The 24,717-nt window shown below is 40.4% G+C and overlaps 1 protein-coding gene across 1 annotated transcript; it reads left to right on the top strand.

Annotated features, from left to right (window-relative positions):
* Positions 1-701: 701 nt before the first annotated feature.
* On the top strand, positions 702-23,376 carry LOC106945651 (visinin-like protein 1). The gene is made up of 4 exons (XM_015029478.1): positions 702-872; positions 16,886-17,061; positions 18,175-18,390; positions 18,486-23,376. The coding sequence occupies exons 2-4, from the start codon at positions 16,900-16,902 to the stop codon at positions 18,681-18,683; spliced, it is 576 nt and encodes a 191-aa protein (XP_014884964.1). The 5' UTR covers positions 702-872; positions 16,886-16,899; the 3' UTR covers positions 18,684-23,376.
* The last annotated feature ends 1,341 nt before the right edge of the window (positions 23,377-24,717 follow it).

The following is a 24,717-nucleotide window of genomic DNA, read 5'->3' as shown; positions in this document are numbered from 1 at the left end:
TACAAGTCTACCTCTTTCTTGTGGTTTTCTGCCATGTCAGAACTTAAATCTCATTGAGCCGCCAGTCATTTTGTTGAAGGTGACCTTCATTCTCTAATGAACTTGTGTTAGTGTTAAAAAACCAGCCAAGGTTGCTAATTTGATCAATTCTACAAGAATAGTGGACATAAATCTCTCCACATGTTAGACCCTGATAAGCAGTTATTGGTGCTTGGTTGCAGCCATTCTTTGCACAATTTTATGTTTTGAGGTGTATTTACTCTTTCACATGGAATCAGGTTGGTGTAAACAGTTTTCCTTCCCAATTTAATAAATACAATTATTTGAAAACAAATTTAAATATATATATATATTTTCTCAGGTTATATTTTGTCTGATTTTACAACTTCCTTAATTATTTGAACATTCACGTGTGACAGACTCAAATAAGAAGCAAAATAAAAGTCGCAATATTGTCTTATCACTACATAGTACGCCTTCTGCTTGTTTCCGCAGTTGAAGCTTGCTTCTTCTCCCTCTCTTTTCGGTCGCACTAGCTCACGGTCAACGATACAGCCGCGCGCACAGCTTGCTTCCTGATTGACAAGCTGCTTCGTCCAATCAAGTAAAAAGGAGCCTCCTTTCAGCGACGCGCCGGCTAACCAGCGCGCGCGAGAGGCGGGGCTTATGCAAATGTGTTGGCAAGGGAGACCCAGCGGTTCATTCATCTTCTTCCACCACAGAGAGAGAGAGAAAAAGAGAGAGGTGAGTGAACTCGGGAGTCTACTTTACATGAGGGACAAGCCGTTTGGGAGGAAAATACTGCCGTGACATCAAGCCGGGAAGCACTTTCCTCGTCAGAAGGAGCTGAATTTTCCTTCAAATATAACAGGGTAAGTGGAGGTCATTTCCCTCCCCTCCATCCTCTGTTCTCATTGTCTGCTTTCATTGCACCGTTTTTGTGAAGCCACTGCCAAATTAGCTTTTATTTGTTAGCTGACAGAATAAGTGATAAAAGAGGAATAGTTTTCCTAAAATAATAGAGTAGTCTTCAGTTACATTATGTAGCTCTGCATATGAGTCAGTTGGTGGCTCAGCTGTACTTGTTGAGCAGGTGAGCTCAGTGTTTTCCTGGAGGGCACTTTGAACTGACATTTTGGTGAGCACATCTGCTTTCATTAAAAAAAAAAATGGTATTCTGGAGACCTGGTGACTCATTTTTTTTATTTTTTTTTATTTATTCGTTTCAAGAAGAAGCGTTTGTTTTGCATGGAAGATGTCCTTCATGCTGTGGGAGAAAAACAGAAACACGTCTGAATCTAATCTGCTTGTGTAGGAGATAAATATGATATGAGGATGTAAATGGATGCATGAGTAGCTGGTTATCTTAACATAATAGCTGTAGCAGGAATCAGGGTGCACGTCCTGCAGTCTGCGGTTGTAAATCCTGACGATTGTGCCTTTTAAATTCCTTTTTTTTTTTTTTTGCAGTCATGTCATGCTACAACTAAAAGCTTGACTGTGTTTTTATTGGGATTTTATGTAACAAAGCAGAGCAGGAAATGATAGTGATGTATTACATATTAATGTGGGACCTCAGTGGCTTCCTCTGTTTTTCTTGTATGTTTTACTTGCCTTAAATCACACATTCTCTTAGCATGCGTAACAATTGCCAGTACTGAGTTTGTGGAAGTAGGTCTGTTCTAACTTTTGTCTGATACGGTATGTAGGACAGCACTGCAGCTGCTTTATGGTTGTTATTCTCTGCTTTCTACTCAAGCCTTTTCTCAAGTGGTGCTGAGCAATTACAGCCCTGCATTTTGGAACCGACGGACGCCCGGTTACCGCTGATTCATTTTGGGGTCACAGCTTTGTGCTAAGAGGGCTCATGACCAATTTTTTTATTTTATTTTATTTTTTTTACCACATGCTTTTCATCTGCGAAAGTCTGCACAGTCTCTTTTGTGACCTGCATAAATAAATTTATTTCATATTGCAGTGAGCTTTGACATAAACAGAACAATTAAAAAAACCCAAAACCTTTAATTTCAGTACATTTGTTCAACGGGGGAATATATTTTGCTAGTGAAATATTAAAATAAATTTTTTGAAAATAAAACAACAAATGTAATAAATACACTTTTTGACATTGTTGTTCAGCTAATTAGCCAAAAGCTAAAAGAAATTAGGGTTCATCAACAGACTCCCAAGTCTCTACGACAACCACTTGATGCCATCTATATGGCATCTGGTTGTTTCAATGGCAAAAAATGTCCAGACTTGGTCTTTGGTCTACCATCACAAATGTAAACATTTACTAGAACCCTTTGCTTTTGTCAGATGAGTGAAAGGCCTAGTCCACACATACCTGCACGTAACAATCATAGATACAGGAAAACAAATATACTTTTATTCATTTTAGCCCGGCTTTCATCCACACCAAAAACTAATATCACTTAGAACTAATATTTATAAAACCTCAGACCAAAGTGGAGATTTGAGAAAACTCTGTTTTTGTGTTTGCATGTGTACATGGGAAAACAAAGATTTAACACATTACAGTTGGTGACAATTCACCAATATGTTCATCTATTTCCTTTGACATGATTCCCAATCGGCATTGTCTTGTGCTTTACTAATTTCACATACTAGTAAGATACTTAAAAGTAGTGCAGGCTACAAATGAACCTCCTGGCGCCAAGGTTAATTCCTAACAGGAAGTTGTGGTTGTTTTGAAGCAATCTGATTGGCTGTCATAGCTTTGCGCTTTACTGCCTCCTATGGGTTTGGCATGTTTAAAGCAACACTCAGCGGTGTGATTTCATTCAATGTAAACTTCTCCGATGGTGTGGGTGGCCACATTCGAAGGTCTGGCGAACCGTGTCAGAGTACATGATTAAAAAATAGCAAGACATTTTACATGACAACTTGATGGGCTTTGTCAGAAAACTGAAAGTAGGTTCTAACTGGGTATTTCAGCAAGATAATGATGAAGAAATATTAACACAAAAATTATATGAGGCTAAATTAACCTTTTTCTTAGACCATCACAGTCCACAGATTTACATTAAATCCTATTTTAAAACTACATGAAGTGTGTTGAGAAGAAGAAGACCCAGCACTCTTGACCAGTTAAACTGATTGGGATAGTCAAAGACCACCCTTTATTTGTTGTCTATAGCATATTATCTATTGGCACATTCATACCAGCACTGTTTAGTCTGCTTTAATTAAACTCTAGTTTGTTTGCCTAGAAAGCCCAGTTCGTTTGGGGAGATGTGAAAGCACAGTCAAATTCTGATGCAGACCAATAAAGTGAACTCTAGTCCACTTAAAAACTTGAGTTTGAATAAAGTGAACTCTGGTGTGGTTTGAATTTCATATGTTGATGCAAGCAGACTGGAGACCGCTCCAAATGCAGGAAATTAACTATTGTGTAGAGTATTCTGGGTAAATGGAACCAAAACAAACACAAGAGTCTAGGCTTGAGAAAAGGCTTGTGGTCTTTTACCAAAGACAAAAGAGAAATCCTACAACCGCTAATATCCAACGCTACTTCAATTTTCATTACATTTTGCGAAGAAAGAAGTTGCGTTCATGTCTTCTTTGGAGGTTTTTGTGTCGTTTCCTGCAGTAGCTCTTGGTGCAGCGCCACCATGGCAGAGGGGTTGAACAGGGTTTATATTAGTTTGGATCATTTGACACAGTGCAGTATGGCGACCAGTTGTTGCAATTTTGGTCCCCAATAAAACCAAATCTACCAGACTATCAGGTGTGAAAACACCCAAGGTCTTTGCTGAATAAATGACCAAACAAGAAAGACTTTAATCACCTTATCACTCCAGTGTTCAGAGATGTTCTCATAGCTCCATTGCTATGTCCAACAGCATGTGGAAAGAAGCTGCAGCTGACCGAGCAGCAGGTCAGTGAATGTTGCTGTATCCACATCCTGTGCTCTGGGAAGCTGGAAAGACTTATTGATCCATGCACAGTGTGATAATACCAGTGTAAAGCAACATGTTAACTGCTACTGTAATTCCTGTGTGTGTGTGTGTGTGTGCGTGTACGTGCGTGTGTTTTTCAGTTTTTCAAGTGTTTTACAGCCTCACAGGAAGGATGCTGTGCTACTATAACACACTCATATGCAGTGTTTTGTTTCTTTTTTCCTCTCCCCATGCATCATTTCCATTTTGGTAACAAGCCATGTGGCCAGGTGTACTGCTCATCTGTCTCATGCATCACTGGCTTGGTGTGTGTGCACATTGTCCGCTGTACGTCTTTGTGTTTGAAGCAGGGCGGCTTTCATGAGGCACACACTCCTCTTGACTGATTGATTCATCCATTCTTGTCACATGCTTTATTACCCAGGAAGAGAGATGATTGAATATAGAGATGTGTGGTTGTTGGGTGTGTGTTGTGTGTGTTTGCAAACTGGCTGATTGTGGTTGAGCACCAATAAAAGAATCCAGAGTGAGGGAGTTTTGTTGGATCAGTGGTGGGTAACTAATGAACGCTTACAGATGTTAAAACTCAAGGTCCTTCATTCAGCTGAAGATTCCCACCAATCAGAAACTGTGATAGAAGGATGGTTAAACCAGCTTTTTCCTCAAACATACAGTGTATGTGGAAATATCTGTGACTGAATGATGTGGCATATCTTTCTAAATTATTAGTTTCCTCTCCCTACAGGTGCACCAATAGACTGGTGATATTCCAAAAGTAAAAGAAATGGGACACGATTTATTTAATTTTAGGAGGTCAGTGATTGGCCGATACTTATGTTGGTCGATCTTATCAACCAATATTATCTACCTCCATCAAGGTCTGAAAACCAATCACTGTCTCCTTTTGTTCTGCTGCTAGAGGGGGTTGATTGATTGACCTGCAAACCAGGTAACGTCTGTGCGGTCAACAATAGTCACTGTTGTCAAGTTAGTTACTTTGTCGTAATATTTAGCAACTTTTCAGACCAATAAAATTGGTATTGACCAAAACTGGAATTGCAAGGTCAGGCTTCTTAGAGATTGGTGACAAGCCAGAGAACTTCAATTGTTGCACCTCTACTTTTAACACTCGTCAGAGTGCACATACACCTGCTCTGTTTAGTTCTCTTTAACTGAACTTTAGCTTTTTTTGCCTAGAAAGTTTGGTTCGATTGTGGAAGTGTAAATGTGCAATCAAACTCTAATGCAGATCAAAAATGCAAACTCTGGTCCACCAAAAAAACTGGGTCTCGGTTAGATTGAAGTGAACTCTGGTGCAATTCAAATGCATATGTGAACGCCAAGCAAAGAGCGCTCCAAAAGCAGAAAGCAAACTAAATGCAGGGCATTCTGGGTACATACAACCAAAAATAAATCAGAGTTTCCTGCGAGAGGGAGGAATGGCTCGTGGTTTGTTGCATTTTGTGTAGAAGGAATGTGCACTCATGTTGTCTTCTGAAGTTTTCGTGTTGTTTCCTTCAGTAGTTCTTGGTGCAGCGCCACCACAGGTGAGGAGGTGAACAGGTATTTCAAAGTGCAGCGCAGTGTTAAAGCTGCTGAAAATGCAACAAATGTTGAAGTTTTGGTCCCAATTGAATCGAGTCTACTGGATTATTAGGTGTGAAAACGAACATTAACAAAATATCTGTCTACAGCACATAACCTTTTTGTTCAAAACATACCATCAATTATCCAGGTCCAAGGTGAAAGCAAGTTCATAACAGCTGTATGTACACTCTAAAATCCGCTGAGTTAATACCAAAATAACTTAATTTGGGTTATTTGGGCTGAAGGATTAAGTTTTCAGCCCTCAAAGTGGTTAAAGTGACTAATGTTCTGGCAGAATGCCAGAAGAAATCCCACATGTTGCTTTGTCAGGACCTCCAGACAAATGACTGAATTTAGTTTGCAAACTTTCTGCCTGGTTACACAGTATAAAAGTCTTACAGTCTATTTTAACCTTAAAACCAATTATATTTTGAAAGACTAAATGTTAACAACCACAAAGCTACACAGAAATGGTTTGTAGACAAAAAAGATGGATGTGCTAGAATGGACCAGTCGAAGCCCAGACCTCAATCTTTTTAGAGAAGAATGGAATGAAATTCGATGTGTGCAGCCAAACTGAGACCTGTCCACACAGACTACATGTGCGGACAGGTATAGATGTTTTTGCTCTTCGATTAATTCAAGATGGCATTAAAATCGTCTTAAAAAGTCTTAAATTCAACTTGCAGATACCCTGTTCTCCCAAAGCGGTACTTAGAGTTAATACATTTTCTTGAGTGTAGGTAATCTAGGAGACAATTTTTGCTCCAGTGAACTTCAGTGGCCCTGCGACAGACTGGCGACCTGTCCAGGATGTACCCCGCCTCTCGCCCGGAACGTTAGCTGGAGATAGGCACCAGCACCCCTCCCGACCCCACTGAGGGACAAGGGTGTTCAGAAAATGGATGGATGGATGAACTTCAGTGTGTTTTAGGAACAGATATTTGCAGATTTTAACAGGCTCTGCAGGTGTGTTAGGGCTCAGGCAGAAAGGGAATCTGCTACAGTAATGGCAGTGAATAAAACCCTGAGGTGAATCAGTGATATTTTAGACGTAGAGTCTCCAGGAGACTGACTCATGAAGACACATTGCCATTTTGTGCCCCTTGTTTCTCCCCTGGCTCAACATGCCGCTTCATCTTAAGTGAGCATTCGAACTGCACCGGGGGGAGCAGTGTTTCTATAGCAATGCATCCGTCCTGAATGAGTCTGCTGGGAGGTGTATGCAGATTAAGGTGATATAAAAACTAACAAGAACCATGCTAACAACTCATCCCTTATTTTCTACTGATTTCCACTCATTCCAGTGCAGCTTCTCTGCTGTTTCTCTACACTAAAATGTGGTTGGCATAAACACAAAAAGATTTTATTTGTCTAGTTGGCAGGATTACTTCGTGTACTAAAATTAGGCTGTGACTTTAACTGGTTGACATCACAGCTTTTACAGAAAAGCCACTGAAACATGTGATTCAGGAAAATGATGATACCTCACCGTCCATTTGTGTTGTTATTCTTCAAATGATCTTTTTTACATTTTGACTCAAAACTGCGTCTCATCTCTTCTATGTTGATTTCAAAAAGATTTTGTTCATCACAGAATTACATTCAGAATGGCTTCAAATCATAAAGGGAGTTTTAGTTTTTTCTCATTGCACAACAGAAAAGTTGGATAAGAAGAAAAAAAAGATACACACTAACGAATACTGCAGTGAACCCGTCACCTATGTGTGGTTCAGTATTCCAGTGTGACACCATTTTGGCTTTTCAGAGGAAAAAACAAACTGTGACAGAGCAACAGTTAAGATACAAACCTATTATAAGTGGCTAATGATAGGGTAGTCTTGGTAGCAAGTAACTAGCTTGTTGAGTCATTTTAACCACTTTTTAAGCTTTATAGTCAAAAATTTTGCCTGTGTTAATGCTAATGAGATAATATTTTCCAAAAGTTAATTGCTTGGATCAAAATTAAAAACTACCTCCGTACTTACGATCACACATTTACAGCTGTAAATACAGGATCCCAGTTATTACTGGTTTTCAGGCAACACGAAGCCTCTGCGTTGATTTTTTTCTTTTATGAAATTACATGTTTAACCACCAGTTGGCAGCAGAGCCCCCAAAACAGGCAACTTTACTCTTAATAAATGATATTAGCTATCTTTACAGATAAATAAGGGCTACTGTTGTGACAAAAGCTACATCAAATGCAAAATGCTCTGAAAGAGAACAGTTTTTGAAAGCAATTTTTGAGCAGGCAGTTGTTAGGGTCATAACTGTGAGTTTCTCTATGGAGAAGTTTAATGTTTACATCCTGCTCATTGTTACCTCTCTGCGCTAAACTAAATGGTTCACAGGTTGTTTCAAAGGAATGTGGACTGCATTGAAATTCACAAATTGTAATTCTTTACTGAACAGGGATTTGTTAAAACACACTTTCCCATTTTTGAATTCTCAAGTATCTGTTCTAGATGTGGAATTACATAAAGGAAACATTGTGTTGCTTTTATGGCATTAAGACCACCATAAATTAAAAACAGGCACAAAAAACACAAAATGTGGTCTAGATTGTTCTGCGCTGATCCTTACTCTGTATAAAATAAATTAAATACTAAAACAATATGTACTATGAAATTCTCTTATGGTCTCACCTCATTCTCATGAACCCTGACATTAAGTATCGTTCTTTCTTGTGAGCTGGATGCGTCGTCCCTCCCCTGGCAACTGGGTTTGTCATAAAGAATCAACAATCACATAATCGACACAAAACCTTTCGATCTATTTAGATATTCATTTGAGTCGAGGCCGATGCCTGCAGTGTCATCCACTCCAGTTGTTACACAACTTGGCACAGCTTGACTTCAGACCAGCAGTCTGCTGCTCTCTCACTGTCAGCCCAACACAGGAGTGCTGGTTCTCATTAACGCCTGATGCTGTGTTATTGTCACACTCCAGAGCTAGTCACACACTAAGACCCATTTTAGAAAATCCTTCCTTCATTCTGATTATTAAAATTAAGGACATTGGTTTAGTACTTGCTCACCCTTTACATCTGAATCAAAACTGTCCATCGATATTAGCATTTAAATTATAAATCGTCTTGTAACATCTTAGGAAAAAAGACTTATTCAGTTAAATGAGTGAAATAAGCAATTTCAAAACATCAACCAGATGTTGCCGCTGGCGCTAACTTCAAATAAGACGACAACAGGAAGTGGTAGGAGGATGATGGCGCAACATGACTTTTAACTATTTGCATGACTAAACTTATTTGATTTTTCTATTTGAACATCACAAAAGTGAAATTGTGTTTTTTCGACATTAGCGGAATATCGACAAAGTTTTGTGCACATTTGTAATACGTGGCTTCCATTATTACCTCTGCGAACAGTGCGCTGCTGTGTGACGTCATCGTTCAATGTTCACACAGAAGTCTCACTGCAGTCCGGTTTAACTGGTAACTGGAACGACCACACAAAAAAAATCTAATTTCAGCAAAAAACATTGATATTGAGCATCAATTCCTAATGTGTGAATGTAGTCATTGATTAATTGTTCACAAAGTGCTGTGTTCAAGCATAATCATAGAAAGTTGAGTTGAAGAGATGAGCCAGCAAGAAGGTTTGTCAAGTAAAATCCATTCAAGGAAACCTAGGAATCAATGTCAGACAACGAGACGTACAATGTATGTAAACTTTTGGGATTGTAAATTCTTCTGTATTGTTCTCCAAGCTCCTTCTGAGCCCATGAGCCCGTATTAATCACAGGACATGACAGGTTTTCATGCTGGGCTGTCTGATCTTCTTAAGGTCATGTACTAATCCCCCCCTGCTTTCCACTGTAGTTTCTTACTCTCTACATCATTTCTCAAACGTGTACAGTAGATGCAAGCCATTCATACGACCCTATTTATATAAGACTTAATTAAGTTTTGGTAGGTATTTTATTAAAATAAACTTTTTATCTCTATAGAGATAAAAAGCAGCACAATATCTGGGAAAACCAGATCCTTTAGTAAATATTTTTGTAATACGTCTAGTTTTCTAAACATTTTCAGATATGCTTCATGTTGTAAACAGTTTTATCGAGTTTGATTCGAGGTTTATGTCTTTTAAATCACAAGTACAGAGCTCTCGGCGTGAAGCGGCGGAGCCGTTTCAACTTACTTTCCGTTTAGTCATCAGTAATTTGGTTTGAACTCGTATCACATCCATAAATCAGGCGGCTCGTTGTTGGCCGTGAGCCTCGGTCTCTGCCGGATGGCGGTTTGCTTCATCAAGGCAACCAATGGTTTGTTTCTGTCAGTTCACTGAGCTGCCCCAATAATGTTTTGGCAGTTTTAGCTTACTGCTTATCCACATAACAATAAGCAGGCCCTGTTTTAGGTTTTCATTGCTTCTTTTACCCTCTGTTTCACAAACGTCCACACACACACACACACACACACACACACACACACACACACACACACACGCACACACACTGTACTTCACAGGGTGGTAGATAGAGCTGGTATTGGACTAGTGTGTTATTGATTGTCCCCATATCACGTCTGTTGTCCTTTTTCCACTCTGAAGAGACGACACAAACTCCGCCCTGCTCAGTCATCAGCTCTATGGGACGCCCCGCTTCCCATTTTTGCGCTCTTTCCAACTCAATTACAGTTTTTGCCAGCTAATCATTTTCCCTCACAGACACAGCAACACGTTTCTCCCTCTGGGACACGTTCAGCCAAAGCCGCGGAGCGTGAGCTCCCATCGTAGTGATAGTGTGCTCAACATTTCGTTCCTCCATATAGTGGAAATTAGCAAGTCCACACTGTGGACTGTGTGAGATTACAGTTGAACGTTCATTTAAAGCATTTCAACCGTTTTGTGATTCTCAAAAAGGATTTTTTAAAATGTTGGCTACCTCTGACTGAAGCGATGTAGAGGAATTAGAACGACTGGAAGCTGGGAGACGACGCCTTGAGAGGACCTTTGTAAAACATTACAGGGTTCTAATCTGAAATGTTTCATATTAATTGATTTATTCACTCATTTAGAATTTTTCTGTCTGAAAAAAAAGATCATAACAAAATTATATAGAAAGGTGCCAAACTTTCTTAAAAACCAGTGGAAATAAAACCTTGTTGGTTTCTTATAATTGCTGCCCAGCTTTTTTTCCCCCCTTAAGTTTCCACTGATAATAGTTTATCTCTAGTGGTGAGCTCTAACTTTTTGGGATTGGGAAGCTTCCTTACTAATACCCTACTGTTTAGCTCACTTCACAGATTTTCTATCAATCTCAAGTTGGGACTGGCTGGTCTCCTTCCAAACTGTTATATTACTTTGATTCAGACAAAACATACTGGAAAGTAAAATAAGACTTTATGGTAATGAATAATTTTGTACTTGTATAAAAAGGAGAATGATTTTTAACACTGAATAATTAAACTACACACATTTTAATTATTAATGCCATGTTTTATTATTCAACAATTCCTTTCAAGTCATGGATTCTTTTCCATGTCGTCTTTTTCTGCTGCATTAGTACATTTTCAAACCTAGAATTTGTTCATCTTGCTTTGAATCAGTAGAAGAGTTCAACTTGAAACTTGCGTGGTTAACTGGTGTGACATCGACCAAGTCCTCTGCCTGCATCCCATCATATCATCATCATCAGAAAAAGCTCCTGATGGTGTTTGAATCTCCACAACAATACTGAAACTGAAGGAGGTGCAGAAAGAAAAGTTTCATTAGTTATGAGAAAACTTCCAAACTTGCATTTAGATGGATAAAAAAGAAACATTGGAAAAGCCTTTTGATAAGTGGTAACATAGTAGGTTCTCCAAAATGTTTGTCGTCAAAGGATTGAGCAGTCTTAAAAGCCAAGTAGACAATTGAGTGACTTTAATCCGGTGGTATAATGTGAAAGGACACTTAGTTTGTTAGAAAGTTAAGGAACACTAATATCCCTTCTATCTCGGACTGTAGACCCAGTAGATCATATCAATGTTTGGAGCATGAAGTGTAAAATCTACAGAAAGAAACAGACAAATGGATGTCATTATCAGCTGTCATAATTTCAGCCCACACAGAAGCATCAGTGCTGCCTTTTTTTAAATTTATAGGCTCATCGTGTCATGTAAAAAGTGACACAGGGAGATTTTTAAGTGTTGGTGCTCAAACCCATTTCTTCCTCACTCTTGGACTGCTGCTTTACACATACCCACCGTACTACAGAAAAATAAAACAATATACATGATGTTTTTGAGGAAATTCCAGGTAAACCTCAAAAAGGGTTTATGCAATGAAACATTCCTCAACTTTAAAAAGTGACAAAGAAACAAAGCAGAAAGGACTCCCAGCTATCACTAAACTCCGTTTCGGAATATCAAGATTTCTCATGCAGCTACAGTGGAGAAAGAAAAGTGGACCAAACCAGTAACAGTTTAGCCAACCACAAAATTGAATGTCAAGAACAATACTCCACAATCACTACTGCTTTACAATGGTTAGCTGTGAGAAACTAGGTGAACCATGACATAATCAATGAACATTTTAATCAGTTGGGTCGTCCTGTGTCGGGCTATTTTTGCCAAATTGCAGAGAAGTCTACACAGTGCTAGCAAATTAAACAAGATATTTCAGATGAAGAGCAGTTTTTCTTTTGCAGTGCTGATGACAACTACAGTTTCAAAACTTGAAAAAGGGAAATGTGGATAATTCTCAACAAATTCAGCATCTTCTGTCAACTCTTTACAGACTGTGAACTTTTCATTTCATAAAAACTGTGGATTTAACAGGCTACTTGATCAAGTCAAAGTTGTCAAAGGAGATTATCAATAGATTTTTCTAGACAGAAAAAAAGACCTTACATATTCTCCTTACATAACCTAAGCGGAGAGCAAAACTGGATTTCCTGTCTTTACATTTCCATGAGTCTGTGTATACTTTATCTCGAAGCAACATTGACATGTACAGCATGTGATTCCTTTAGATGAAACATCTGTGCATCAAAATGCGAGTCTCCAGTCTGGAAATCAACAGAAGGTACGATCTGCTTCTTCAAGCACTGAACATTTCTGATCACTGTCTCTCCGTCAAGGGAGACACTCCGGTGTGAACAGACACATCAGCACACATTAGATCAGAGCACTATGACACTGATTAAAGGTTTCACTTCCAGAACTGTCACAGAACAAACTCAGCCTTCTGTCCAGACCATCCGTCTGAGTAAAAGTTTATTGAAAAGACAGGAAAGATGACACTGCCTTCTGGCTAAGCAGCATTAAAATGGAGTTGGAAAGAGAAATGTAAACAGGCATCCAGACAAAGATCTATTATCGAGGTGTAAATGTATTTGAGAATGTGATGGAGGTGATATTGACTAAGACGGAGGGTTTGGAATAATAATTTGTTTCGTACAGTGCACAGTGATTGGACATACCCAGGTGTGCCAAGAAATGTGTTTGATACCAGTCTGAGTAATTCAAGATTGGGAAATTGCAGAAACCAAGTCCTAGATCAGTACTTTATTTAATGACGTGTACAATAAATAAAATAATTGACAAAAACCACAAACATTTTCAGAGAACATGTGTTTCTAAATAAATGTACCATAACGGTGGACGTATTTGAAAATATTCGGTAGAAATCTGTTGCTTTGGGATGTACATGCACCAAACATATGTAGCGCTGTTTTATACTTTTAACACTTGCAGAAGGCCTCCTGTAACGGACTGTGCAATGAAACATTTCTCAACTTTAAAAAGTGAGAAAGAAACAAAGCAGAAAGGACTCCCAGCTATCACTAAACTCCGTTTGGGAAGCAGGAAGCGGACAACAGCGTAAGGCATTCTGGGTAAATACAAGTTAAACGAATGCGTGAGTCTAGCGCTAGCGGGAGAAATGACTGGTGGACTTTTACCAAAGACAAAAGAGAAATCCTAAAACCTGATGCTACTCCATTTTTGTTTACATTTTGTAAAACAGAAAGTTATGGTTAGTGTCTTCTTCAGAGGTTTTTGTGTTTTCCTTCAGTGGTTCTTGGAGTAACCCCACCACAGACCACACCCCACCAGAGAGTGTAAGGAAGTTTCTCAATGCAGTACGTAAGAAAACCTCAATGTAACAAATGTTCCAATTTTGGTCCCCAACCGAACTTAGTCTTCCGGATGCCTAGACGTACCAACTTCACATCATTTTGTATTGTCAATACCAACATACTGTCTACAATTAACTACTGTAGACATTTATAAAAGGAACACCAGTAGGCTAGAAATATGACACTTGGCCTACTTACGAGGTGTGAACATTTTAGACTCTACAAACTTAAGAAATGTAGGATTAAGAAAGCAACTTTTCTATTTACCATTTATTCTCATTTCAAGTGCCAAGTTTCTGGTCTTATCCGTTGCAGTCGTCCAATGCAGACATAAAAGTATTGGACAATTGCAGAGCAGCTGTCATGGTATTCAACATTTTGATTTCCACTTGTCTCCTGCTAAACGCATCCTTAAGTCATCCACAGTGCAGGCATTCCAACATGTTTCAGCCTCTCACCCCGTCAGCTTCGTTTCCGTCAAGCTGGCCTGACAAACACATGCGTGGTGACACACATGAAGTCTCCCCCACGCATTTACAGCCCAGCTTTCCACCCAGGGTTTTACTATCAACGTGACGGCTGGAATGAACATGCATTAAGCTCCCTTCACACCCAATAAGAAACTCGTCTGTCTTCTCTTTCGGCACTGCCAAACCAGACTGAACTAGCATCCTGCTCGCATCTTCTGTTTCCATAACACAAAACCTGCACCTAACCCTTTATTGTTTCCTGAACCTGAAGTAGTTACAGCAAGCATCATAACTAGTGTGTGTGTGTGTGTGTGTGTGTGTGTGTGTAGGTGTTTTTGACATGAACGGCATGTCAAAGACGTCATTGCGCACAGCAGCAACAACATGCCGTCAACTCAATCGATGGTTTTGCTCTCAGCTCCACATTTCACATAAGATATAAAGGATAAAGAATCATGAGGCTTCATCATTTTCATGTTATAAGTGCTTATTATGTTAAAATCAGTGAATAAAAGGCTGCAATCAGACTGTTGTGTGTGTTAAAGATCCAGAAAACAGAATCCATCAGAAGGAAATGCAGCTGATGTTTAATTGAAAGAAAGAATCTGAATAGTTAAGGTCAGAGTCTACATCCATGTGTTGTTCAGTTTTTCTGTGCCTTTTCTTCCCCCCCGCTGCTTGGCATGCTCCCCATGCGCACACCTTCACCTTTTTGTTTGCACTCTGATAAGCTCTAGCTCCTCCAGGGCAGCCGGAGCGATATGCTGAAGAAGGCTGTTCATCTGGGTTGTCAAAGCTTCACCTCAGCTGGCCCAATGAGATCGGGCCATGATGGTTATCTCTGCATAAACTCTGACACCAGAGAGTCAGGCCTCACTAAGACGAGCTGTCAGAGAGTCAACAACTCTACTGGGGCAGGGGTTTAGTGGATTAAAAGGTTGCTGGTTCTGCTAATGAGAACAATCCTTCAGAATGACTTTCCGGTGTCTGATATAATGGGTCTGATATAATGGGCTTTACTTCCTCAAAAAGTTATATTTCCTTTATTTTCCCCACAAATAGAGACAAGCAATTTTAACAAAAGGATAGAGGCTTAAATCCACTGTAGAAGTGATTATACATCACCAACTTTAGTGCATTTACACCAACTTTAACCCAACTGTAATTCATTTACCTGGTCTTGGTCTTTTGCAAAAGACAAAACAAAAATCCTACAACCGCTGAAATCTGATGCCACTCCATTTAACCAAACTGTAATTCATTTGCCTAGATTCTTATGTCTTCATGTCATGAGGTAGATCTCAGGCGGCTGGTGAGAGAAAAAGTAGATCTTGCTCTCAAAAAGTTTGGGCACCCCTGGCCTAGAACGTCTCTGGTGTGGACCATAAAAGCGATCTCTGACATGCCAAGACTGGGTTCAGTTGACACGAACTCTGTCTCTGGCCGAGTCAGCTGGCGCAGGGCATTCTGGGTAAATACAACCAAAATAAACACGAGAGTCTAGTGCTAGCGGGAGAACGGTTCGTGTGGTCTTTCATAAAAGACAAAAGAGAAATCCTACAACCGCTAAAACCTGATGCCACTCAGATATGATGTGTGTGTGAGTGAGTTCCTCAGTCAACACTAACCTAAGGAACCAGTCAGTGCGTTTATGGTGGACTTCTGCCCTGCACATGCATTTACATGTGCAAATCTATGAGAGCGCTAGTTAAACTTTGAATTCAGAGACTCATTTAGGAGTTTAGCAGTGGACGTTTATGACCTGAGTTTATTTATTTTATTGCTTGTTTCTTGAAATAATGTGTGTATGTAATACCTTGCTAAGCTTCTGACTTGAAACCCAGACACACACACACACCTTGAAGAAATCAGAACTGACCTTTGCCACATTTTTCTTTTCTCCAACAGCTCTTACCCTTTTACTGCTAATATTCCTCCTATCAATATCTTTTATGACTCTGCTTCTAAGCTAATGCGTCCCCCAAGTGTCTTTGACTTGTTTCGGGAATGCAACTCTTCAAAAATAATAGCACAGTTCATAGGGATTTAGGGCTCAGCTGCCTCCCTCTCCATTACTCATTCCGCGTTTAGTGCGACAGGATGATGCTTCCGCCAGAAAACTGCCCTGACACCGTCAGGACTTGTGGCCGCCCGGCTCTGTGCCGTCGGCTGTGTCCTGTGTCAGAGTGCGAAAACGGCTCCATGAGTCACGGATGGCGTCACGAAGGTGCTGCAGTGGCCATCAGCATGTGGGGTTATGTGTGTGGTGTCGGTGGCTAATGGGTCGTTTTATGGGCTAAGCTGAAGCGATGACATCACAGGCCTCGCAAACACAGCGAGAGGTCAGAGTCGTCATTCTGAGGAACGGACAGTTGCTGCAGATTTCGAAGCCCTCCGTCTTCCAGCTTTAACTCTAACTTTCTTCTGCTTTACTTTTGCATGTATCTGATGTTACTCAGAGTTATGTTGTCAATATTTCTATGTTGTCAAACTGCACATTTTTTTTTAGATGTTCAGTCATTTTAGTCATAAATAAAGAGAAGAAATATCTTATTTTAAAGTCATAATTAGACTAAAATCCACTTGGAAGATGAAAGTTGGCAAATATTCAGACACCCACAGCCTGATGAAAATGTTGCAGACCTACTCTGGCTGCATCTGTTCACAAGTAATTATGTTCTCATTATGTTCGTCATCCTCATGAGGCCTGTGCAGGACAACACAGGGCCACTGCTGCTGCTGCTGCTGCTGCTGTTTTGTCTGGCGGACCCTCACCTGCATGCTCAACCGGTCTCGCTCTGTTTCTGCTTTCCCACCCAGAGAGGTGAGGCATCATGGGGAAACACAACAGCAAGCTGGCCCCGGAGGTCCTGGACGACCTGACCAAGAGCACGGAGTTCAACGAGGCAGAGCTCAAGCAGTGGTACAAAGGGTTCCTCAAAGACTGCCCCTCAGGCATTCTCAACCTGGAGGAGTTCCAGCAGCTCTACGTTAAGGTGAGAGCCGGGAGAAAACATGAGACAAAGGAGAAGAAGATGTGTTAATTGATTCTGCCTTAATAAGGACTGCTGGGTTTCACTGGAACTCTAACCGATAGCACTCTTAGTGCTAATCACTTTTGTTCTCTTAGTTGATTATAATAGATTTATGACTACTGACATTGTATTCATTGTATACCTCTTCTGTTGCTGGAATTAAACAATTTGCAGATCTGTTTTTCATATAACTTAAGTGAATCAGCTAGCTACTAAGCTAGCTAGCCACCAGGACTATTATTACTCTACACTAGAAACTGGAAACTGCCTGTATTTGGGATCTAATTTGGGGAAAAGTTCCAAGACACCATTAATGTGCTGTAGTTGACATGACAGGTCACTATGTGGCACTGTGATCTTAGCTTGTCATCAAAACGTGGATATACTTTTGACCCTTGGCTTCCACCTCATTAGCTTTCAGCTCATTTAGAAAACAGTAACCCATCTAGGTCGCTGAAAAACCAAGTCATGTAAGTCAGGGTATCTGCAGGTTTCAGCAAGTCAAACTGAAGACTTTTCAAGACCTTTTTTCATGGCACATTGACTTTAATTTAAGGCCATATATATATATATATCCTCTGTTTCCAGCTTCACTCCTGGATCGATGAAGTTCTTTTGTAACCGAAGTTTTGTATCCAGATCATCAGTAACCTCACCTAAGTTGAGAAATACAACTAGTGCCTTAGATACTAGGCACTAGTTGTGTATATATATATATATATATATATATATATATATATATATGGGGATGGTTGGGGGATTCTAGTGTGTTATAGTTAATCATAGCAAAAACAATGACAATGTGGCTTAAGCGTTTTTTGCCGGAGATATTTCTGCCAATAACTTCATGTTCTCTTTCTATGTGTCACACACTTGAACTTATTTTTCTGATGTTGAATCAATATATTCCTGCATATAAAGGGTTGTTTTCTGTGTGATAGAATTTGCCATCTAGTAAAGATTTACAGACATCTATGACCAAGACATGTCCGGGCCAAAGACAGCATCAAGGTTCTTCGCAGTGCAATTGTCATAGTTTGTCGTTCTGCTTTTCCCCGTGCTTCCGCTCTCCAGTTTTTCCCGTATGGCGACGCATCAAAATTCGCACAGCACGCCTTCCGCACGTTTGACAAGAACGGCGATGGGACCATCGACTTCAGGGAGTTCATCTGCGCTCTGTCCATCACCTCCAGGGGGAGCTTTGAGCAGAAACTCAACTGGGCCTTCAACATGTACGATCTGGACGGAGACGGAAAGATCACACGCATGGAGATGCTGGAGATCATCGAGGTGTGTGATTGTATGTGGGCGACCTAAAGACCTAAAAAGAAAGCTTAGGGTTGCTTCTAAAAAAAAAGCTTCTTCCCTTTTACCCTGTGCTGCAGGCCATCTACAAGATGGTCGGCACGGTGATCATGATGCGCATGAACGAGGACGGGCTGACGCCTCAGCAGCGCGTCGACAAGATCTTCTCCAAGATGGATAAGGACCACAACGACGAGATCACCCTGGAGGAGTTCAAAGAGGCGGCCAAGTCCGACCCTTCCATCGTCTTACTGCTGCAGTGTGACATGCAGAAGTAGAAGGGGAGGGGAAGGGCAAGAAAAGAAGGAAGGGAAGGGAAGAGAGGGTGAACTGAAGCTAGGGAAGTTAGGAGGTTGAGAAAAGACAGGGAGGGATGCGGTCCTACAGGAGGAGGAGGAAGAGGCATTGACGATTGATTGACACCATTCCGTTTATTCCCCACTCTGCTTTACTCTAGATGGGAGGCTTGACAAATTCAGTCAGATGGTCTGTGAAAAGTGGAATTCCCTCCTGCTGCATTTGGTGCATAGCAGAGCAGCATGGTGTTACTCGTGCTTTCACACTGTATTGGACGTGAGATCACAAGGCTGCGGGGTAACAGCAGTGTTGAGATCAGCTATCTGACGGAGAGTGCTATTTTATATTCATGGAATACCAGACATTTCATATTATTATTGCCTTCAGTCCTGGAGACTGGAGGTACAGTAGACACACTGTTTTGGTCAGACCATGGCTGCACTGCTTTAGATTCTTCCCTAGAAAAAGTTCCCAGCTGCTTCCAGGGAGCGTTTTTGTGCCAGATTATGGCTGAGTGTCCACCAGCTAAACACTAGGCTGGCAGCTGATGAAACGTGTCGCCCGGCTGCCTCCAGCGGCGTGGCCAGGCATACTGATGTGCTCCGCAGTCACTTCTTAGCTGCCCCCCACAGCTTTGATAACAAAAATCAATATTTTGTCAAAGGACTTTGTAATCTGGTTAATGCTTAGACTTGTTCCGCTTGTGACGCAACCCGTGCTTTTGTTCTTCAATCTCTCTGATGTATGTCGAATCCTGCAAACCCCGCAGTCTTTCATCAGTAAAACCACTTGTTTGAGCAACAAGAGGAGGCACTTGACCATCTCGGCGCGGGGATAATCACAGCAGTAATTATAGATCTTATGACAGAATGGTATTTCTGAGAAAGGCCAAACCTGCTACGATGATTCACCGTTGTTTCACATTAAATAGCCGTCTCTCCTCTTCCTCTGCCTGCGTCCTGCTGCTGCCCCGTTTTTTTTCTTTCTTCCTCCCTAAATGTCAGAGAGGAAGCGCTTTGATAATGGGTAAAGGGAGAGGAACTTTGCTCAGATCTACAATCGATGAGAAACGGAGCAAAGGGTTGAAGAGGTAGCTCAGGCGTTGTGTGTCACCTGTGGTAATCTAGATGAAAGAAAAAAACTGGATGGTGTATCTACATATTTGCATTAAACACCCAAAAATACACAGAAACAACTAGTGACCGTTTAGCCAAGATCCACATCAACCTAGAATAGGCAATCTCAGAGTTATATGGTTATACCAGTCTGAGACTACTTTAAAGTTAGCCATCCTCTGCAGGATTATAGTTTTAGCAATGGCATCAGAGGAAGTAAACAAAGTCGTTCAGTCAGTGTTTGCCACGCTTCCACATATTGAACAATTAAAGTCACAGCAAGAGGGATGTTTAAGACATTTTATTTCTGGCAACAATGTCTTGGTCCTACTCCTCATGGGGTTGTTTACAGAGCATACAACTTCCAGTTTGCCTCATCGAACTGGTGCATTACGTATGTCACGTCCAAACATTAGCGTCTGGGTAAAATCAGATTCAATCATTTAAAACATCAACTGAATCCATACCTGCAGAAATGAATCGTTTGTCAATAGCCGAGGGTCCAGACCCCTCCAAGTGTCTAAATGTCACTCACCAATGACATTCTGGATGCTGCAGCATCTGGACTGCGACTGATAGGTTGTCCCAGAAAGACACACTTTTGCTCCTAAAGATATATTTGACTCGTCTCATACAGCTTCAGTTCTCTTGTTCTAATTGGAAGCGTTCCAATAAGGAGCAGTGCCAGTCTCCCCTAAATAACACAACCAGGCGAGAAGGCATAACATTCTTTAAAGTTCTTGCTCTACCAACATCATAATAAAACAAAAGCATAAACTTAGCTTGTCCACACAGTTGGAGGCGCAATCACACACATAGCACCAATAAAAGACAAGGGGAAGTTGAGTTTCATCATACTCCCATACCAGTTATTTTAAAATGCCACAAAGAGTAAAGCAAGTTGACTCGTCCTCATTAGTTTGTCTTGAAGACTGGGAATTATGTTAGCGAGAATGTCCCAGAGATATTGTAGTAAACATTGCGTTTGTGTCCAAAGTAAAGACGATGATCTTCTCCTCCACTGCAGACGCTCCCTCCCTGGTTGTTCAGAAAGAGCCTCTACATGTACATTATTATAATACGAGTGTAATCGTATTTATGAATATAAACAAATATAAGATGTAAATGTACGGATAGTGTAGACCTGATTTCATTTTACAACACTGCTATTGAGAGAGAAAGAGTGCATCTGTGTGTGTCTGAGTAATACTGAACTGACATCAGAGCTCTGCGTGTGTGTGTGTGTATGTGTGTGTGTGTATTTAGGGGGTTACTGTTTGAGTGTTCAGTGTTTTGTATTTGTATCATTCGCGTAACAAGAGATGCCTCAGTCTAGTTTCACTTTGTAACAATGTGAATGTGACCTCCACTCTGAAGCACTGAGTATTATTACCCTAACATGTTTGCTTTTGTGATCTGCTGGTATACATGATGTACAATCTGCCCCATGAAACAGCCTACTGTCGCAATGCTACAAGTGCTAAGCCTATACGATGGTTAGCTTGCCCCAAACAGCAGAGCTGACAGTTTGTTATCTAGTTTTGAGGAGATGGAGGTGATAAAGAAGCAATGCTGTGTCACAGTGCCACCTAGTGGTCGGAAGAAAATGGTCACGTCTGGAAGCAGTTCAGATGCTGCATATTCCCTGTTTCAGTACATGATAAACCGCCTTGGAGATCAAAGTGAAAAGCATCCTCCATTACAAGAGATTGTCTTATATAACTAACAGCCATATTTATTCCCCTCAACATTATGGTATGAACAAATAGCATGGTTAATGTTGATCAAATAAAGCCCAATGTGGAAAAAATGTAAAGCTACGTATTTAAAAAAAAAAAAAAAAAAATTAATTGACTTAACATTTTTTATTTTTTTATGAAAAAGGCTGAAAAAAAGAGTCGGACTTATTGGCCAATATTTCAGCATTACCTTCTAATCAAATTAAGAAAAAGCGACTCAGAAATCTGTCAACTAAACTACAACCTCTTTTAATGCTAGGACTGTTTTAAGGCTTTATTGTGGTTTTAGCTGTAACAGGAAGCATCTGTCAACAGCAGCTTCTTACTATCCAAACAGAATAAAATTGTTGGCTTCATGCTTTTAAAAGCGTTTAAGGAGGTTGGACTGAAGCATCTTCAGATGGGTTTTAAATTTACCTTCTTGGTAAGCTAAAAGTTTACTTAAGACACATTTTATTTCCTGGTAGTTAGCTAGGTGTGATTTACACCAGGATGCTGTTAGTTGTTTACACAAAAGTTTTCCCACTTTACAATCATTTATAGATCAGTATGCAGTTTTTTTTGTTTGTTTTTTTTAAACAATACCTCACATTGCTATCAAGTCTTATTCTTCTCTGCTTTGTGTATTTTTTGTGGCAGCACCACATATAGGCCTGGCTATAGAACTACAACATTTAGAATGGGCTAATCTGAGAGGGGCCAAGACCAAAGCTGACTTTTACCTTCTAGATAAAACTCCACTCTCAAAAACATCAAGGATGTTTATGTGAATGCTTTTTACAAACCTTTAAACTATCAACAGGTTTGCTTTAACCGGTATTCACACACAAAAAAAAAAATATGATCATTTGTATAGAAAGTGGAGGTTGGAGGCAGTGCACCACCAATAATCTTCCAGGGTGAAGCATATACTGAGAACAGAAGATATTATTCATTTCCAGTCAGTATAAAAAATAAATAAAATAGCATCAACTACTGTTGTAATATTTAGCATTTTGTTACTTTACTTTTATATCAGAAAGTTATTCTGTCTGAAAATGCTAGCAAGAATTAAACATGGCAAGATAACAGATGGTGCATTTTCTTTCACCTCCATTTTCCATTAAATAATCATTGCTACTGTAATTAAGTGTCAAACATGAAGATAGTTGAAAGGCTCTGTTAATATTAAACACATGAGCATGACAGTAGAATCAGAGTGTCACTTGAAGCATGAAATAATTGCTGCTTTAGCTTTTGTTTGCCGTTTATACCAGTAAATAAACACCTGCCTGTATTATTTGTTTATATAATTTACATTTGCATTAAATATTATAGGAAATTGATCTGGCAGACAAACTAAGATGAACTCCATGACATAGGTGGTGTTATTATTTGCCCGTCCCTCTGCCTTGCTGCCTCCCTTTGTGCCGTTTTGAGTCTCTACATCATTGACACAGACACGGTTAGTCATCCAATTTCACATGTGCCGGTTTGCTGTAAAAAGCTCTGATTGGAACAGATCGGCTCACACAGTAGATCCACAATGTTTCTGTCTTCGCTCTGTTGTGTTGATTAGACTTCATCCACTCTAATTAAGATTCCTGTACACACACCCCCACACAGCTGCAGATCATATGGAGGTTTTTATTTGACGCATGACCCGGTTCAGAATGTTGGTGAGAAAAGTCCATCTCTTATGTGCCAACAATGGGAATGGGATTGACCGACTGTGTGGAGCTCATTGTGAATTGCTGATGTACTTGTTACATGTGATGCGGTTCTAAACAGGCACCTTAACCTCTGTGACATGAATACAAACACAAGTTGTTGTTTTTTTTTTTTTTACTTTTCTTCTTAACAGGGAATCATGTCCGCTCTGTTGTTCAATATAACTATACTCTTCAACTTCTCTCTATGATGTTTATGTAAATCTGTCTGTGTCCTTTTTACTTTTATTTTGAAATCTTATTAGAGTCCTAGAACAACAACAACAAAAACATTGTAATTATTTTTGTTACATAGAATAAAACATAAATGTCAAGAGTGACGTGTGTTTTCCTCTCGTTGAGTGTCGATGCGTCGGAAACCGCTCAGAGGCACGCGCACAAGAACCGACTCAGAGCTAGCATGAGTCACCGCGGCATCGCGTCGCGTGGCGCAGCGCCCCGTGTGGGGAGGGTTTATTCTCCGTCGCGGCTGGCCCGGACGGGTTCGACTCCCGACCTTGGTACCTTTACCGTATGTCTTCTCCAATCCCTCTACCCTCTTTCTAAAAAGCTATTAGCCGGCTTAAAAAAAACACACAAAAAAAACAAGCATGAGTCATCTCAGTGATGATGCCACAGTGCTGCAGTGATGTCACCCCTAAACGCTGTTCCCATGGTAACCGTGATGGAGCCACGAGGCAAGGAGACGAGCCACACAAACCGTGTTTGCTGCACATATTTACGTGGAAGCAGAAGGAGCGGTGAGATGTAATGTGGAAGGTAATCATCCCTCCGGTGATGGTTGACTCTCATTAACTAGACAGAAGCGGAGGAGTAACGAAACAGAGAGTTGACTCACCAGAAGTGCCTTAATAAATTACTTTAGTTTTATTTATGAAGGTGTAAAAATGAGTATACCTCAAGAAATCCAGCACAGGGTTCAATTATTGCAGCTTCCCACCCCGCCATTTTTCCCCTCTCTTTTTCCATTGCACATTCCCTAAGCCCTCCATCACGGATCAATAAAAATCTATTCTGAGCCTCGCCGCATCAGGCTTTTCAGCTCAGTGGAAAACCAAACACCACAAAAGCACACACTGTGGCCACAAGCAGACGGAATCCATGAAGCGCCAGAGCAGCAAAAGGGTGCAATGCGTGCAGTGGCCACAGGGGGGCGCTGCATGCTAAATGCGCCCCCTCATCTCTCTACCTGCCTCCTTGTCCACCACCTGCACAACAACTTGTCTGTGACATTTTTAACACAAAAGCTGAAAAAAGGAGACCATGTAAAGGTCAGGTGTTCAATTCCCTCATGTCAGTTTCATATTCACATAACAAGCTAAGAGAACAGAGAGAGAAAAATATGAGGATGCTGAACACACAGGAAGCGAATGTTACAGTAAAAAAAAAAAAAAAAAATTATATATATATATATATATATATATTTATATATAAATATATATATATTAAACC

This window comes from Poecilia latipinna, unplaced genomic scaffold (assembly GCF_001443285.1).
Source record: "Poecilia latipinna isolate Pla-1442-1.1 unplaced genomic scaffold, P_latipinna-1.0 Scaffold154, whole genome shotgun sequence".
Taxonomy (NCBI): domain Eukaryota; kingdom Metazoa; phylum Chordata; class Actinopteri; order Cyprinodontiformes; family Poeciliidae; genus Poecilia; species Poecilia latipinna.
Note: the sequence above shows the minus strand (reverse complement) of the source record. Positions and strands in the feature narration are given on the sequence as shown.

Excerpts from the sequence above, each read along its gene's own strand:
- LOC106945651 (XM_015029478.1), top strand. The coding sequence starts at position 16,900 with ATGGGGAAACACAACAGCAAGCTGGCCCCGGAGGTCCTGGACGACCTG. Across the intron at positions 17,062-18,174 it reads TCCAGCAGCTCTACGTTAAG|TTTTTCCCGTATGGCGACGC; the intron begins GTGAGAGCCGGG and ends TCCGCTCTCCAG. Across the intron at positions 18,391-18,485 it reads AGATGCTGGAGATCATCGAG|GCCATCTACAAGATGGTCGG; the intron begins GTGTGTGATTGT and ends CCTGTGCTGCAG.